At 37.3% G+C, this 14,199-nt stretch overlaps 1 protein-coding gene and 1 long non-coding RNA gene across 7 annotated transcripts in view; one reads left to right on the forward strand and one right to left on the reverse strand.

The window, feature by feature from the left end:
- LOC106880913 (sulfate transporter) overlaps positions 1-14,199 on the forward strand; it is a 65,134-nt gene that overhangs the window by 45,018 nt on the left and 5,917 nt on the right. For 4 of the 5 annotated variants that reach the window (XM_089355005.1, XM_089355003.1, XM_089355004.1 and 1 more), the window contains exons 11-16: positions 1,085-1,180; positions 2,541-2,647; positions 5,482-5,551; positions 8,395-8,535; positions 11,062-11,166; positions 11,647-11,701. In XM_089355005.1, the coding sequence (XP_089211131.1) occupies positions 1,085-1,180; positions 2,541-2,647; positions 5,482-5,551; positions 8,395-8,535; positions 11,062-11,166; positions 11,647-11,701 (574 nt within the window). The remainder of the gene's footprint in view (positions 1-1,084; positions 1,181-2,540; positions 2,648-5,481; positions 5,552-8,394; positions 8,536-11,061; positions 11,167-11,646; positions 11,702-14,199) is intronic. The other variant, XR_016242566.1, reaches the window with a different exon arrangement.
- The window catches only part of LOC149134618 (uncharacterized), a 73,514-nt gene that overhangs the window by 39,003 nt on the left and 20,312 nt on the right, over positions 1-14,199 (reverse strand). Inside the window, exons 1-2 of one of the 2 annotated variants that reach the window (XR_016242567.1) lie at positions 11,020-11,140; positions 4,528-4,672 (exon numbers count right to left, since the gene is read on the reverse strand). This is a non-coding gene — a long non-coding RNA (uncharacterized LOC149134618). Of the gene's footprint in view, positions 1-4,527; positions 4,673-11,019; positions 11,141-14,199 lie in introns of those variants that run through there. The other variant, XR_016242568.1, reaches the window with a different exon arrangement.

Genomic DNA, 14,199 nt, shown 5'->3' on the forward strand with positions numbered 1-14,199 from the left:
CACCAGTATCTGCTACAACTGTGATTTTTCTGGGTTTGATGGGTTTTCTTCTCAAGCACTACATAATGCCAAAAGTCTTGGTCATTGCCTCTGTGAGGCCCAACATTCGAAAGGAGCTCAGCCACTTTGCCTCCATGAGGCCCAACGCTTGAAAGGAACTTAGCCACCTTGCTTCTGTGAGGTGTGTGTGTGTGTGTGTGTGTGTACATATATATATAAATATATATAAATATATATATAAAAGAATACAAAAATAGAACAAGAACACAACAGGTGACAACAAAACATCCAGACAGCTAGATGATACAAAAAAAGGACAAGAAAAAACAAGGACAGATCATTCAGAGTTTTCTATCTTCAGTCAAGTTCTGGATCTTCTCAGCATAATAATCAGAGTAATTTTCATAGTTTTACTGAATTAGGTGCATATTCTGCCATAAAAGGAAAATGTTACTATCGAACTATTTTATTCAGGGTAAGAACTGCCTACCTTATCTACCCAGGCGGCACGTCCCTGGTATGTATATATGTATGTGCATATAAAAAATTTTATAATTTATACATATCTATGAGTATGTGTGTATGCATAAGAATGTGTCTGTATATAGTTATATATATATATATGCATGTATTTGTTTTGTATGTATATTTGTCTGTGTGTATCTATCTATATATACATATATATATGTGTGTGTGTATGTGTATATATGTATATGTATAATGTGGGTATATATGGTATGTATATATATGTGTATATATGTATGTATATATGTATATTCATGTTGTTTTGTTTATCTTAATTTGCACAGTTCTCCCTTCAATAAACTACATAAATAAGGACCATTATTTGTTAGTTACTCTGAATAATCTTTATATCAATAACAATAAATAAATGAGAGAGTTATTATATATTATCATTATATATAATTTATAGATATTTTCTTTGCGTAATCATAAATATATGTAAAGTAACAGCTGTAATTTGTCTGACCCATGCCGGCAAATGGTTAAAACATTGATGATATTACTTTTAATTAATATCTTTGTTATAAACTTGTTGCAACCGTCTTTTCTCTCATCAAAGTGTGTCCTGTCCTCTATCATCCTGGTATCCCTGAAGTCAATGTTGAAAGAGATCTGTACATTAAAACGATTATGGCGTATCAGCCCCTGTGACTGTGTAAGTATTTCTTATATCTGCTTTCTAGATCAAAGTAATTGATTTACAACATAGCAGTGGAATTCATTCATTTAGACACATGCCTGACCTGCTAGAAATAGCGATCAGTGTTCCCTCAGATCACACACCTAAATAGGAAGAACACATTGAACAGTGTGGTCCTAGATAAGACACAATGTAGTTGTGAAAATGAAAAAATGGGTTGGTCATGGTTGGAATGTCTCTTTGTTCAAAGGCTTGTTCATAAAGGCTGATCTAATGCTAAACAACACCTGCAACAACCAAAAATTCACTGAGTTACCCCACATACCCTGACTTGCCTTATATTCACTAACTTAGCACAAATACCCTAATTTTCCCCATATTCACTCACTTATCCTACGTACTCCTATTACCTCACATTCACTGGTCATACCTTGCATGCACTAACTTACCTTCGCATACACAGACTTGCCTGTATGATACAATGGGTTATGGCTGTGCTTCTCAAACTGACCAATACCTTGCCCCACTATCCTCACCATCACCACCTTCAACTCTACCAATCCTACCACCACCAGAATATTATAGAAATTAACCCCATCCACCCACACATTCACACTTTTATATTTAGGAGTAGACAAAATAGAGTTTGCATCCAAATAACCTCCTTTTATTAAACATGGCAATTTGTCCATCTTTTTTTTTTTGTCAATCCTCACCCTACCCCCAACATCACACTGCTCCGGTGGGAAACACTGGGTTTTGTAAGGGACTTATTGTTTATGACAACAAGTTCATGTCAACTGTAATTCATTCCGATTCCAATTTGATGTAACTAAGCTAGTTAGATACTTTACTGAATCTAGAGCCACCTTGACAGCACTATTAATCCCTGGGGAAAAGTAATGCCCTAGGGTTTGTAGCATTAGCTGTTGGCTGCAAGCCACAGCATACATAGACGAGCATAGGAATGTTTGTCTAGACTCATGGGGATTTTGGTAACAGCTCAGCGTGCCCTCATCTTAAGATGTTACTGACTGTATCCTATATAAGAGGTCTGTTGTTTCAAAAGGATACATATTTAATCACAGAATGTTGTTGACAAGCTATGTATGTAAGGGTTCCTATCATTATTTTATTACCACAGAGAGTGAGGTCATTAAGAATCTAATGAAGTCTATCTAGGATTCTGTACAGAATCCTAGATGGGTTAGTATATTTGTAGTAAACATCAGTAGCAATATAGAATTAAGTTTATTTTAATGGGAATTATTGATATTATTTTAAAACAAGAATATTGTATTATAGAACCAGGGATGATCACTGGCAGGATTTTGTCATCTCAGTTATCAAAATATTCCTGTTTTTTTCATTGCAGGTTATATGGATTGGTACATTTCTAGCAATTATTCTCACCACCATAGAATTAGGTTTAATTATTGGCATTGGAATTGGAGTTGCTACTATTCTCATCCGAACACAAATGTAAGCAAAGTTTTCTCTCTTAGTCTCCACCACTTGTTCTTTCTCTAGCTGACCCTTATATGACTTGTCATGATAAATAGAGCAGATGTACGAAATGTGATATATTTAATTTTTGTTGATCAAATTCTTTATTTATTTCTTTTTCTCTTTGCTATAACTTATTTAACCCATTCATGCCGATCGATCGTCCGTTTAAACTGACACTTAATTTATAAGGGTATAAAGCAAATACTTGATACAAATTGTGTTTTGTGTATGATCTGTATCAAAGAATGAAACATGTTCTTAACGCATATGCAGCCTGTATCAAACGAATTTCAATGAAATTTTTGCAGTTGTTATTTAGGTCAAAATAGTAGTAATTGTCTTAATTTTCAGACAATTTCATTCACTTGAAACATTTCGGCACAAATGGGTTAATGGACATTGATTGATTCTCCTCCCTTGTCCCATGTTGGGGAAATGTGTGTGTGCGTGTGACCATGAGCTCCATGAACCCCATTCAAGTTACTGACCTCGTCGGACTCTATTTACTGTACAACATTAAGACTTAACTTTCCTATATTGGAAGAGGACTCTACAGGGATGACTGCCTTCTTACTGTGGAAGGTTATAATTCATCCCGGCTGGATGTTGTTGTTGTTGTTGGCACTCCATCGAGGGTTCCAGTTGATCCGATCAACGGAACAGCCTGCTCGTGAAATTAACGTGCAAGTGGCTGAGCACTCCACAGACACGTGTACCCTTAACGTAGTTCTCGGGGGTATTCAGTGTGACACACTGTGACAAGATTTTATCTGGTACACCTTAAATGCTGTCATTATTCTTGCTAATTCACCAGGTGAGTATAATTGTTGTATCATATGACTGAAACAACTACTTTTGAAGGTAGCCATGATTATCTAAATTTATTTTGTAGCAAGCTGTCTTAAGATTTAAGATTTAAAGCATCAAGTCTTCATTTTGAAGGGGTTAAAGAATATAAAGCTTAGCTCTCGTTTATCAGCAAGTATGATCAACAGTTTGTACTGGATTTTTGCTAATTGTTTTTTTAATACCTATGTAGTCACAAGCATAGACACACTCTCAACACTCCTACTCTTAACCAAGTCAAACATCAAAGATTCGACAGCAAGAGTGTGAGGTGGGGAGAGCTGCACCAGCAATTAGGCTGGTACTCACCGCTGTATAGCTTGGAGCACATGAAATAAAGTGCCTTGCTCAAGAATACAATGTCAGGTGATCCAGGAATCAAGCCTATGACCTTATCACATGAAGCCTAGTACCCAAACCACTAGAAGATATACTTTCACTGATAAAAACTTTACTGATAGAGATTTAGCTGCTATATTGGTTAAACTGAGTGACTTTAGAGAATTTCCTTCCATAATTCAATTTGTGCATGTTATTGTGTTATTAACATTAATGTGGCTCACCTCAACTATCACAAGTAAAGTGTATGTTGGTAGGATGTCCCTATTTTATCAAAGTCATAATAACTCATGTAAAGTTTTATTTATTCAAACCCACAATTAATGTAGTCCCACAATAAAGTATTTTCCCAGTAAAGCCATAATCACAAGAAGTCTTTACCATCAAAAGCCTTATTTAACTAAATAACCAAGTTTTTCCTATATCAAACTAGTAGCCATGTAGCATCAATCGTATAACCATTGAACTGAGTCGCACGATATACTAAACATCAACAAACATACAATACTACTATAATATGAAAGTTTAAATCTTTCCCTTGGTCTTATAATGCTCAAGGGTTACATTTGATTGTAAATTAATGCTTATGGAATCTAGATTGGTTATACCATTGAGATGATGTTTCCTGAACATTATCTTGAGACATTGTTATCATAATTGGTACTTACCTTGTTTGAGGCTTCAACCTCTTTTAATGAATATTTGAAGTTTTGTAAGCTGTATTGCACTTTCAAGCTTGCCACTATAAGGATATTTTGAACTGTAAGGACATTTTGAACATTCTCAAAGTTCAAACTTGGCATCAGATATGGTCTGCAAGGAACAAATGATTAACTCTTTTATTACCATATTTCTGTTGAAATTTACTGCCTTTGTCTCAATTAATTTTGAAAGCTGGTGTTTGAAACATAAATTAGCATGAAATTTCAAAAGAAGATTTTTAATTTACATCACTTTAAAATGGAAGCCATTTTAGGCAATTTGCTATCAAAATAGCTTAAATCAAACCCGATTACTTGGCTGGTTCTTACTTATTTTATTGACCTAGGTGGGGTGTGAACTCAGAATATGAAGATATGCAAATATTGTAATGCATTTTGTATGCGACTTACACCTCCTGCACCACTTCAAAATGTATTTTTACTGCTTTGAGCCTTTTCTTCTATGTATGTGCCATTGCAGCAGATGAAGTTGTGATGTTGTGCAATATAGTTGGGGAATCCAATCTTTGTTGTCATTACAATGAGTCAGATGAAGTATATTATTGAAGTAAAATAAGGAACTCCATCAGAAAAACATTTAGTGAAGGAAAAGAAGCCATTGTCACGTGTTACCTTCTACTTCGAGAAACCTTAAATGAACTGATTAGTCAAGTTTTTCTGACATGGAACTGGTAACCTATGTTAAATAGGACATACAACATGACCATTGGATTAAGTCACATGATAGAACTAGTATGCAAACAGACACTGCTACAATAATATGAACTGCATAAAAGTGAGAATGACAGAGGAATGATGTACCTTGCCTAAGGGAACAATGTTATGTTAGGAACAGGATTTAGATTAAGTTGATGTTTTTGATATTACAGAACTTTTCTTCTTTTTGTTTTGATACTTTAGGGTGCGACCCATCAAATTAGGTACAATTGAGAGGACTGAAATATTTCGAGATAGGACCAAGTACCAGGTGGTATGTATATATATATAAATAAATACATTAATCAGAACTTCTAAATGGAAGCTTCTTGTTGTCATCGTTTCTCTTGTTTCCTGTTTAAAGTCATCAACATCATCATTAATGGTTCGGAGGAACAAAGGCGCAGGAGTGGCTGTGTGGTAAGTAGCTTGCTTACCAACCACATGGTTCCGGGTTCAGTCCCACTGCGTGGCATCTTGGGCAAGTGTCTTCTACTATAGCCTCGGGCCGACCAAAGCCTTGTGAGTGGATTTGGTAGACGGAAACTGAAAGAAGCCCATCGTACATATGTATATATATATGTGTGTGTGTATGTGTATGTGTTTGTGTGTCTGTGTTTGTCCCCCTAGCATTGCTTGACAACCGATGCTGGTGTGTTTATGTCCCCGTCACTTAGCGGTTCGGCAAAAGAGACCGATAGAATAAGTACTAGGCTTACAAAGGATAAGTCCCGAGGTCGATTTGCTCGACTAAAGGCAGTGCTCCAGCATGGCCGCAGTCAAATGACTGAAACAAGTAAAAGAGTAAAAAGAGTATATTATTACTTATGTCTTACCTGTCATAGGATGGATAACTTTATAGGTATAACTTTGTTGCCATGGGTAATATCAGAAAATATGACATACATTCAATAGTTAGAATTTAGCTTTTAAGAAGTTTCTTGGTGCTCACACAAGAAGATGAAATAAATATTGATTTTCAAAGCAAAAATATTTATTATCTTAAAATAAAATTAAATATAACAAAGTAAGAAAAAAAAAATCGAAAACAAAAATTACTATCCAAGCTGGAAGTTTACACATATGCTCCCCTTCCCCTCCCCCTCTGTCTAAATATATATATTCCCTCTTCTCCTCCTTATCCTGTCTCTACAATTCTTTCTTTCTCACTATGTGTGTGTGTGTGTGCATGTATGTGTGCATATGTGAGTGTGTGTGTGTGTGTGTGGTAACATTCATTGTCTGCCACCAAGCTTAGAATATACACTCATCTTGCACCTCCTATGTTAACTTTCTCTCTCTCTCTCTCTCTCTCTCTCTCTATATATATATATATATATATATATATATATATATATATATATATATATATATATATATATATATATATGATGACAAAAATAACTAAGCAACATTTATATCAGCTGTTGTTATACAAAGATTATTATAGGCTCCTGTAAGTTATTTAAGCAGTTAATACATCATCAGATGAGAGAGCTTCAATGTAATTCAATTGACCAGAAATGAAATTATACATTAAAAACAAATATCTAGTCTGCCATTTGACAATATATCTTCAAAATTACAAGAATTTCAGTTTAGATCTCTGTCCAATGATGTTAAAAAATAATATTAGTTGAATATAGACACAGGTATGGCTATACACACACACACATGTATAAATGCATATATATATTTATATAAATAAATGCATATATTTATGTAAATGCATATATACATACAGACAGACAGACAGACAGACAGACACACATGGGGTTACCATGGGTTTCATGACCATAAAGCACTTAGCTTTATAGCGTTCCTTCAGACCTTAAACCTGTTGGCCTATGGCCTCTTTAGGAAGTGGCCTCTCTAGAAAATGGAGGAGGATAAGTCTTCATTACTCGGTTTTCTAGAGAGATCACTTGCTAGAGAGGCCAAAGGCTAACAGGTTTAGAGTCTGAAGGAATACTGTAAAGTTAAGTACTTTATGGATGTGAAACCCAGGGTAACCCCATAGACCAGCCATATCTGTCTTTATACTGCTCCATAACTTAGATGTACTTCTTTTTCAGATATATGATTTACTGACAACATATATATATATATATATATATATATATATATATATATATATATATATATATATACATACATACATACATATACATACATATATTCACATATACACATTCATACATAGATACATATATGCATACATGTATATATATATATATATATATATATATATATATATATACAAACACATGCATATATAAACTTACACATGCACATACATACACATTCACTCCCTCTTTCTCTCTTTGTATCTTATACACATGCTCTTATGTACATATTATATGCAGACCTGAACAAGGAGTATATTTATTAATAGATGTGGTAACAATTGAGGGTATCTCAGTTAGGGGGAGAAGGATGATGGTGGAATTAGTGCAATCAAGTGAACATCTTTAAAGGCTAAGTGCAAATAAATGATTGATGTGCTCCAGCATGTCTACAGCCATATGGCTGGAATGAGTAAAACAGTAAAAGGGTTTACTTCAAGCTTACCAAACTCCAACTGCTACCACAGCTCTGAAATCCCTTATTATTATGTTACAATGTTTTATCTATGTCATTTAATCAATGCAGGAGTAGTGGTAGCCCATAGCATTTTCAGGCGTTTATTCATTGGTCAGATTGATGAGGTTTATGTTTAGTCTAAACAATGCAGGTGCGACTCGGAAAATATGAGTAGGGATAGAATATCTGAGTACTACAGCTGGAACTATAAGAGGTGAGAGTAGTGGAGACAATGTATGGGCTAGAGTAGAGGTAGTACATACCTTGTTAGTTCAGAAAAACAAGAGTTATTGCAGTGTCTTTGTAAGAGGAGTAGAAAAGATATAGAGCACATACATGTGAATCAGCAATTGTTGTATGTTAGTGATTGAGTTTTTACTAGCCAGCTTGATGATCTAAATGAATATGAACCAGTTTGCTCTACACATTTGCTTGCTTGCCTAATAACACCCTTTTGACAATTATCACACATGAAGAATTAACAATTGAGAATAGAATAGATTCATGTTTTGCTTTGTATTTTTATCTTTACAGACAACACCACAGACTCCTGTGATCATTTTATCTTACCCTTCACCATTATATTATGCCAATGTCGATGTTTTCCAAACCAAAGTTAAGGAGAAATTTGCTGAATTTAATAAATTATCAAAGAATAAGTCTGCAGATAACAATGTAAGTAAAATATCCCATTATCGTTTTTTAATGAATAACGGAATAGCATCTGCAGATAGACAAAGGGATGTCAACATTTGTAGACTGATTAAGGAATGATAGCATTTATAGATGCTTGAGAAAATAACATTTATGGATGGATGATGGAATAATAACATAAATGAATGAATAACATTTGTAGATGGTTGAAGAAATACTATTTGTAGATCACTAGAGAAAAACTGTCTTACCATAAATGCACAACAAATTAGATTTCTATATGTATTAAAAGGTGCTGTAAGCTGGCAGAATTGTTAAAGCATCAGAAAAATCTATTGTGGTATTTCTTCTCCAGTTCTTGTAGTGATTCAGCTATAAGAACAAGGTCATCAGTATAGAGGAGTTCCTAGGGGCAGCCCTTCTTAAATTCCTCTGTTATTGCCTGGAGGACTATGATGAACAAGAGGGGTCTGAGGACTGATCCTTGGTGAATTTTTACCTGTACACTGAATTCGTTGCTATACTTGTTGCCAACCCTTACTTTACTGACAACATCCCTGCACATGACTTGCACAGCTCTCACCAACCACTCATCTATCCCTAGTTTTTGCATTGACCACCAGATAAGGGATCGATGGACCCTGTTGAAGGCTTTCTCCATGTCACAAAAGCCAAGTGCAGAGGTTTATTTTTGACTAAGTACTTCTCCTGCAGCTGCCTTACAAGGAATCTATATTCAGTGGTGCTTCCCTATGGCTCAAAACCAAATTGCCTCTCATCTAGACTAACTCTCTTCCTAATTAGTTGGGCTATGTCGTCCAACCCATGCTAGCATGGAAAGTGGACGTTAAACGATGATGATGATGATGATGACCCTTTCTGTAACTTTTATCACCTGGTCAAACAATTTGATACCTCTGTAATTATTTCTGTCTAAGGCATCAGCTTTACCTTTGTAGCAGTTGACTATGGTGCTGCTACACCAGTCATTGGATATGACTCTCTCATGTACAACCTGATTAACTATACAGGTGACTGGACCATAACCCACACTGCCAGATATTTTTAGCATCTCAACAGTTATTCCTGATGGTCTGGGAGCTTTCCCTGTCTTCGTATCCTTCATGGCTTTATCTGCCATGCTACTGTCTATTCAGAGTGCAGGTCCCTCTGTTGGATCCACATTAGACAGATTCCCCTTTTCTTGTGAATTCTCTACATTTAGCAACCTTTCATAGTGGCACTTCCAAGCCGCTTTCTTTTCAGAGTCACTAACTGCAAGTGAACCATCATCCTTGTAAATGCACTTCTCTTTCACATCATCACAATTTTCTCTGGCACACTGTTTTGCAAACTAAAACACTTCAAGCTGCTGGTCCTCAGGCTACAGAACTTAAGCAAACTTCTTCCTTTCTGCTTCAACCCGGCTAAGTATACCTGCTTCCTAGCTTCCATTCTAGCTACCTGATATAGTTCCTTGCTGCCACCACTCTTCCAGTTCATCAAGGCCCATTTCTTTGCTCTAATGGACCTGTCATCTACATTGTTCCACCACCATGTCTCCCTAGGCCTGGTTGGGATTTTGCACCAACCACAAATTCTCTCATACTTCTTAAATTCCTTGTGTTTATTCATTTGAATAATTATCATTCCATATTTCAAATGCTCTTTCAACTGTCTTTGAAATTATGAATATCGCAGGAGTGGCTGTGTGGTAAGTAGCTTGCTTACCAACCACATGGTTCCGGGTTCAGTCCCACTGTGTGGCACCTTGGGCAAGTGTCTTTTTCTATAGCCTTGGGCCGACCAAAGCCTTGTGAGTGGATTTGGTAAACGGAAAACTGAAAGAAGCCCATCGTATATATGTATATATATAAAAATATATATATATGTGTGTGTGTGTGTGTGTGTGTGTATCTTTGTGTATCTGTGTTTGTCCTCCCCAACATCACTTGACAACCGATGGTAGTGTGTTTACGTCTTCATAACTCAGCTGTTCAGCAAAAGAGACCGATAGAATAAGTACAGGGCTTACAAAGAATGAGCCCTGGGGTCGATTTGCTCGACTAAAGGCGGTGCTCCAGCATGGCCGCAGTCAAATGACTGAAACAAGTAAAGAAAGTATCTCATTTTTTTTAAATGATGCCGATCCTTTCTTGTAAATGACCCGAGACCATCCCACATTTTATGATATAAATTTTCTGTTGTAAAGTAATCTTATTAAAACCTTCCATCAAAATTTCATTTTTATATATGTTCCAAATACTAGCTTGATAATTACAATGCTATTTTACTAAATTCTCTATTATTTAAAAAAAAAATTATTTAAAGCAACATATTTAAACAGAAATATCATAAGGAAAGAGTTAAATCATCTTTAAAATGCTCCCAGCTTTCATACAATATTTCTTGTCTTTCGAGTGACCCCTATCATACTTTTTGACAGACCACCCTTCTGTTCTATTTTCCAGATACTACCCACCTTATCTTTAACATTACACTTACTTCTTTCAGTTCTTGTTACATCATATCTGTTCTTCTTTACAGATAAGCACCAACTCCACATGTAAGGAATTAGAACAATACTATGTAATCATTGACTGTTCTGCTATTTCCTTCATTGATGCAATGGGAGCCAAAGCCTTCAAACAGGTGAGATATATCTTCTCTGAGAAAAACAGTTGTTTATATTTATGTAACAGTTGATTTTATTTATTTTTGTCAAGATACTGCTGCTGCTGTTGTTGTTATTGTTGTTATAGGAGGAGGAGGGGTGGCAGCAGCACAGAGACTAAGTTGTTGTGAGTGTCTGTGTTTATGTTGGTTTGTTGTTAATCACTTGGAAACAGGATGTCCGGATTTATGGTAGTGGATTGTTAGTTACAGTGAAATAGTGTTTGGAGTTATGGTAGTGGGTTGCTAACCACAATGAAGTGGTGTGTGTCTCATGGTAGTGGGCTAGTAACTACACTGAAAAACGTGTCTGTATTAAGTTGGTGAATTGCTAACCATACTGAAACGATGTCAAGGTTAATTTGATTGATAATGGACTCTCAAGTTTCTTACATGTTTGTCTTGGCTCTCATTTGATTGGTACTTTGTTTGACCTCATTTAATTCTGCTTTGTTTCAGCTCTTTCTGGATGCCAAACAAGAAAATGTCTCCTGTTTATTTTCATGTGTAAATGGTCAGTAACATTTTCATCGAGCTGTTATATTCAATATTTGTTGATCTTGAACTGTTTTGTCAGTAAATGTTAGTTTGTCATCATCATCATCATCGTTTAACGTCCGCTTTCCATGCTAGCATGGGTTGAACGATTTGACTGAGGACTAGTGAACCAGATGGCTACACCAGGCTCCAATCTGATTTGGCAGAGTTTCTACAGCTGGATGCCCTTCCTAATGCCAACCACTCTGAGAGTGTAGTGGGTGCTCTTACATGCCTGTGATGTTTGCTCATCTTAAGGCTGAGAAGGTACAAAGTGGTTTGTGTTGGGCTCATGAACATAAGGTCATGTGTTCGATTCGTACACTTTGCAGTGCAGCATCTTCTCCAGGAATTCACTTATATAAATAAATAAATATATATATATATATAGATGGCCCTGCTCGATTTGTAGAAAAGGTGTAGGTAGAAACTCTATAGGATGTACCCAGTGTAAGCTATGGACACATAAGAGGTGCAGCAATATGAAAGGCAGGTTAACTAGGAAGTTAGTTTTTGTATGTGGGAGATGTTCAAGTGCAATAAACACTGTAAATATGCAGAAAACAACTTCTGTCTCATTCCAGGGAGAAAAACTTGACGTAGTTGATAGCTTTCGCTATCTAGGTGACCAAGTTAGTAGTGGGGGTGGGTGCGCTGAAAGTGTAGCTGCTAGAATAAGAATAGCCTGGGCAAAGTTCAGAGAGCTCTTACCCTGCTGGCGACAAAGGGACTCTCACTCAGAGTAAAAGGCAGACTGATGACGCATGTGTACGAACAGCCATGCTACATGGCAGTGAAACATGGGCCGTGACTGCTGAGGACATGCGTAAGCTCGCAAGAAATGAAGCCAGTATGCTCCGATGGATGAGTAATGTCGGTGTGCATACCCAACAGAACGTAAGTATCTTGAGAGAAAAGTTGAACATAAGAAGCATCAGTTGTGGTGTGCAAGAGAGACAATTGCGCTGGTATGGACATGTGGTGAGAATGGATGAGGATAGTTGCATGAAAAAGTGCCACACCCTAGCGGTTGAGGGAACCCGTGGAAGAGGCAGGCCCAGGAAGACCTGGGATGAAGTGGTGAAGCATGACCTCTGAACATTAGACCTCACCAAGGCAATGACTTGTGACCGTGACCTTTGGAAATATGCTATGCGTGAGAAGACCCGGCAGGCTAAGTGAGACCAAAATCCAAGGCCTCTGCCAGGGATGTAGCCAGCCCACTTACGCGTAACATTCCTTTATTGGACACTAAACTTCGCTTACGAAGACATGGTGCGGCAAGTGAAATCGAAATCAAACTAAATTCGTAGGAACACTAAACTCAGCTTGCGAAGACCTGTTGGGGCAAGCGAAAGCGAAATCATGATGGCACTTGTACCAGTGGAGCACTAAGAGCATCGTCCGAGCGTGATCGTTGCCAGAGCAGCTGTCTGGCTTCCGTGCCTGTGGCACGTAAATAGCACCAGCGTGATCGTTATCAACTTCGCCTTCCTGGCACTTGTGCCTGTGGCACGTGAAAAGTCATTCGAGCGAGATCGTTGCCAGTGCCGATGGACTGGCTCCTGTGCAGGTGACACATAAAATACACCATTTTGAGCATGGCCGTTGATTGTTAGCAACATTGCTTTCCCGGCACTTGTGCCAGTGGCACGTGAAAAGACATTTGAGCGAGATCGTTGCCAGTGCCGATGGACTGGCTCCTGTGCAGGGGGCACATAAAACACACCATTTCAAGCGTGGCCATTGCCAGTACTCACCTGACTGGCCCTCGTGCCGGTGGCACGTGAAAGCACCCACTACACTCTCTGAGTGGTTGGCGTTAGGAAAGGCATCCAGCTGTAGAAACTCTGCCAAATCAGATTGGAGCCTGGTGTCGCCTCCTGGTCCACCAGTCCTCAGTCAAATCATCCAACCCATGCTAGCATGGAAAGCGGACGTTAAATGATGATGATGATGATGATGATGCGTGTGTGTGTGTGTGTGTGCGTGCATGTGTGCACATGGCCATAAGTGGAAATGTTGATTTTAAGACAGAAATTTACCCATGCTCTCCAATTCTTATGTCCAATCTTGATAGAAGGCTATGGTTACTAACTGATCATCATCATCATCGTCGTTTAATGTCCGCTTTCCATGTTAGCATGGGTTGGACGATTTGACTGAGGACTGGTGAACCAGATGGCTACACCAGGCTCCAATCTGATTTGGCAGAGTTTCTACAGCTGGATGCCCTTCCTAACGCCAACCACTCCGAGAGTGTAGTAGGTGCTTTTACGTGAATATAATATTAGTTTTTAACAGCTGATATAAAGTCCAACTTGTGCTACATTTCCATTTAACCCTTTTGTTTTCATTTTCTGCTGAAATACACTACATTTATTTTAATTTAATTTTGAAAATAATAAAGAATTCAGTAAAACAACTGTTATTATTGCAGAACTAGAAGTGGTCTCAATTGGGATAGTAAAAAAA

This window comes from Octopus bimaculoides, chromosome 7 (genome assembly GCF_046866305.1).
Source record: "Octopus bimaculoides isolate indiv1 chromosome 7, ASM4686630v1, whole genome shotgun sequence".
NCBI lineage: Eukaryota > Metazoa > Mollusca > Cephalopoda > Octopoda > Octopodidae > Octopus > Octopus bimaculoides.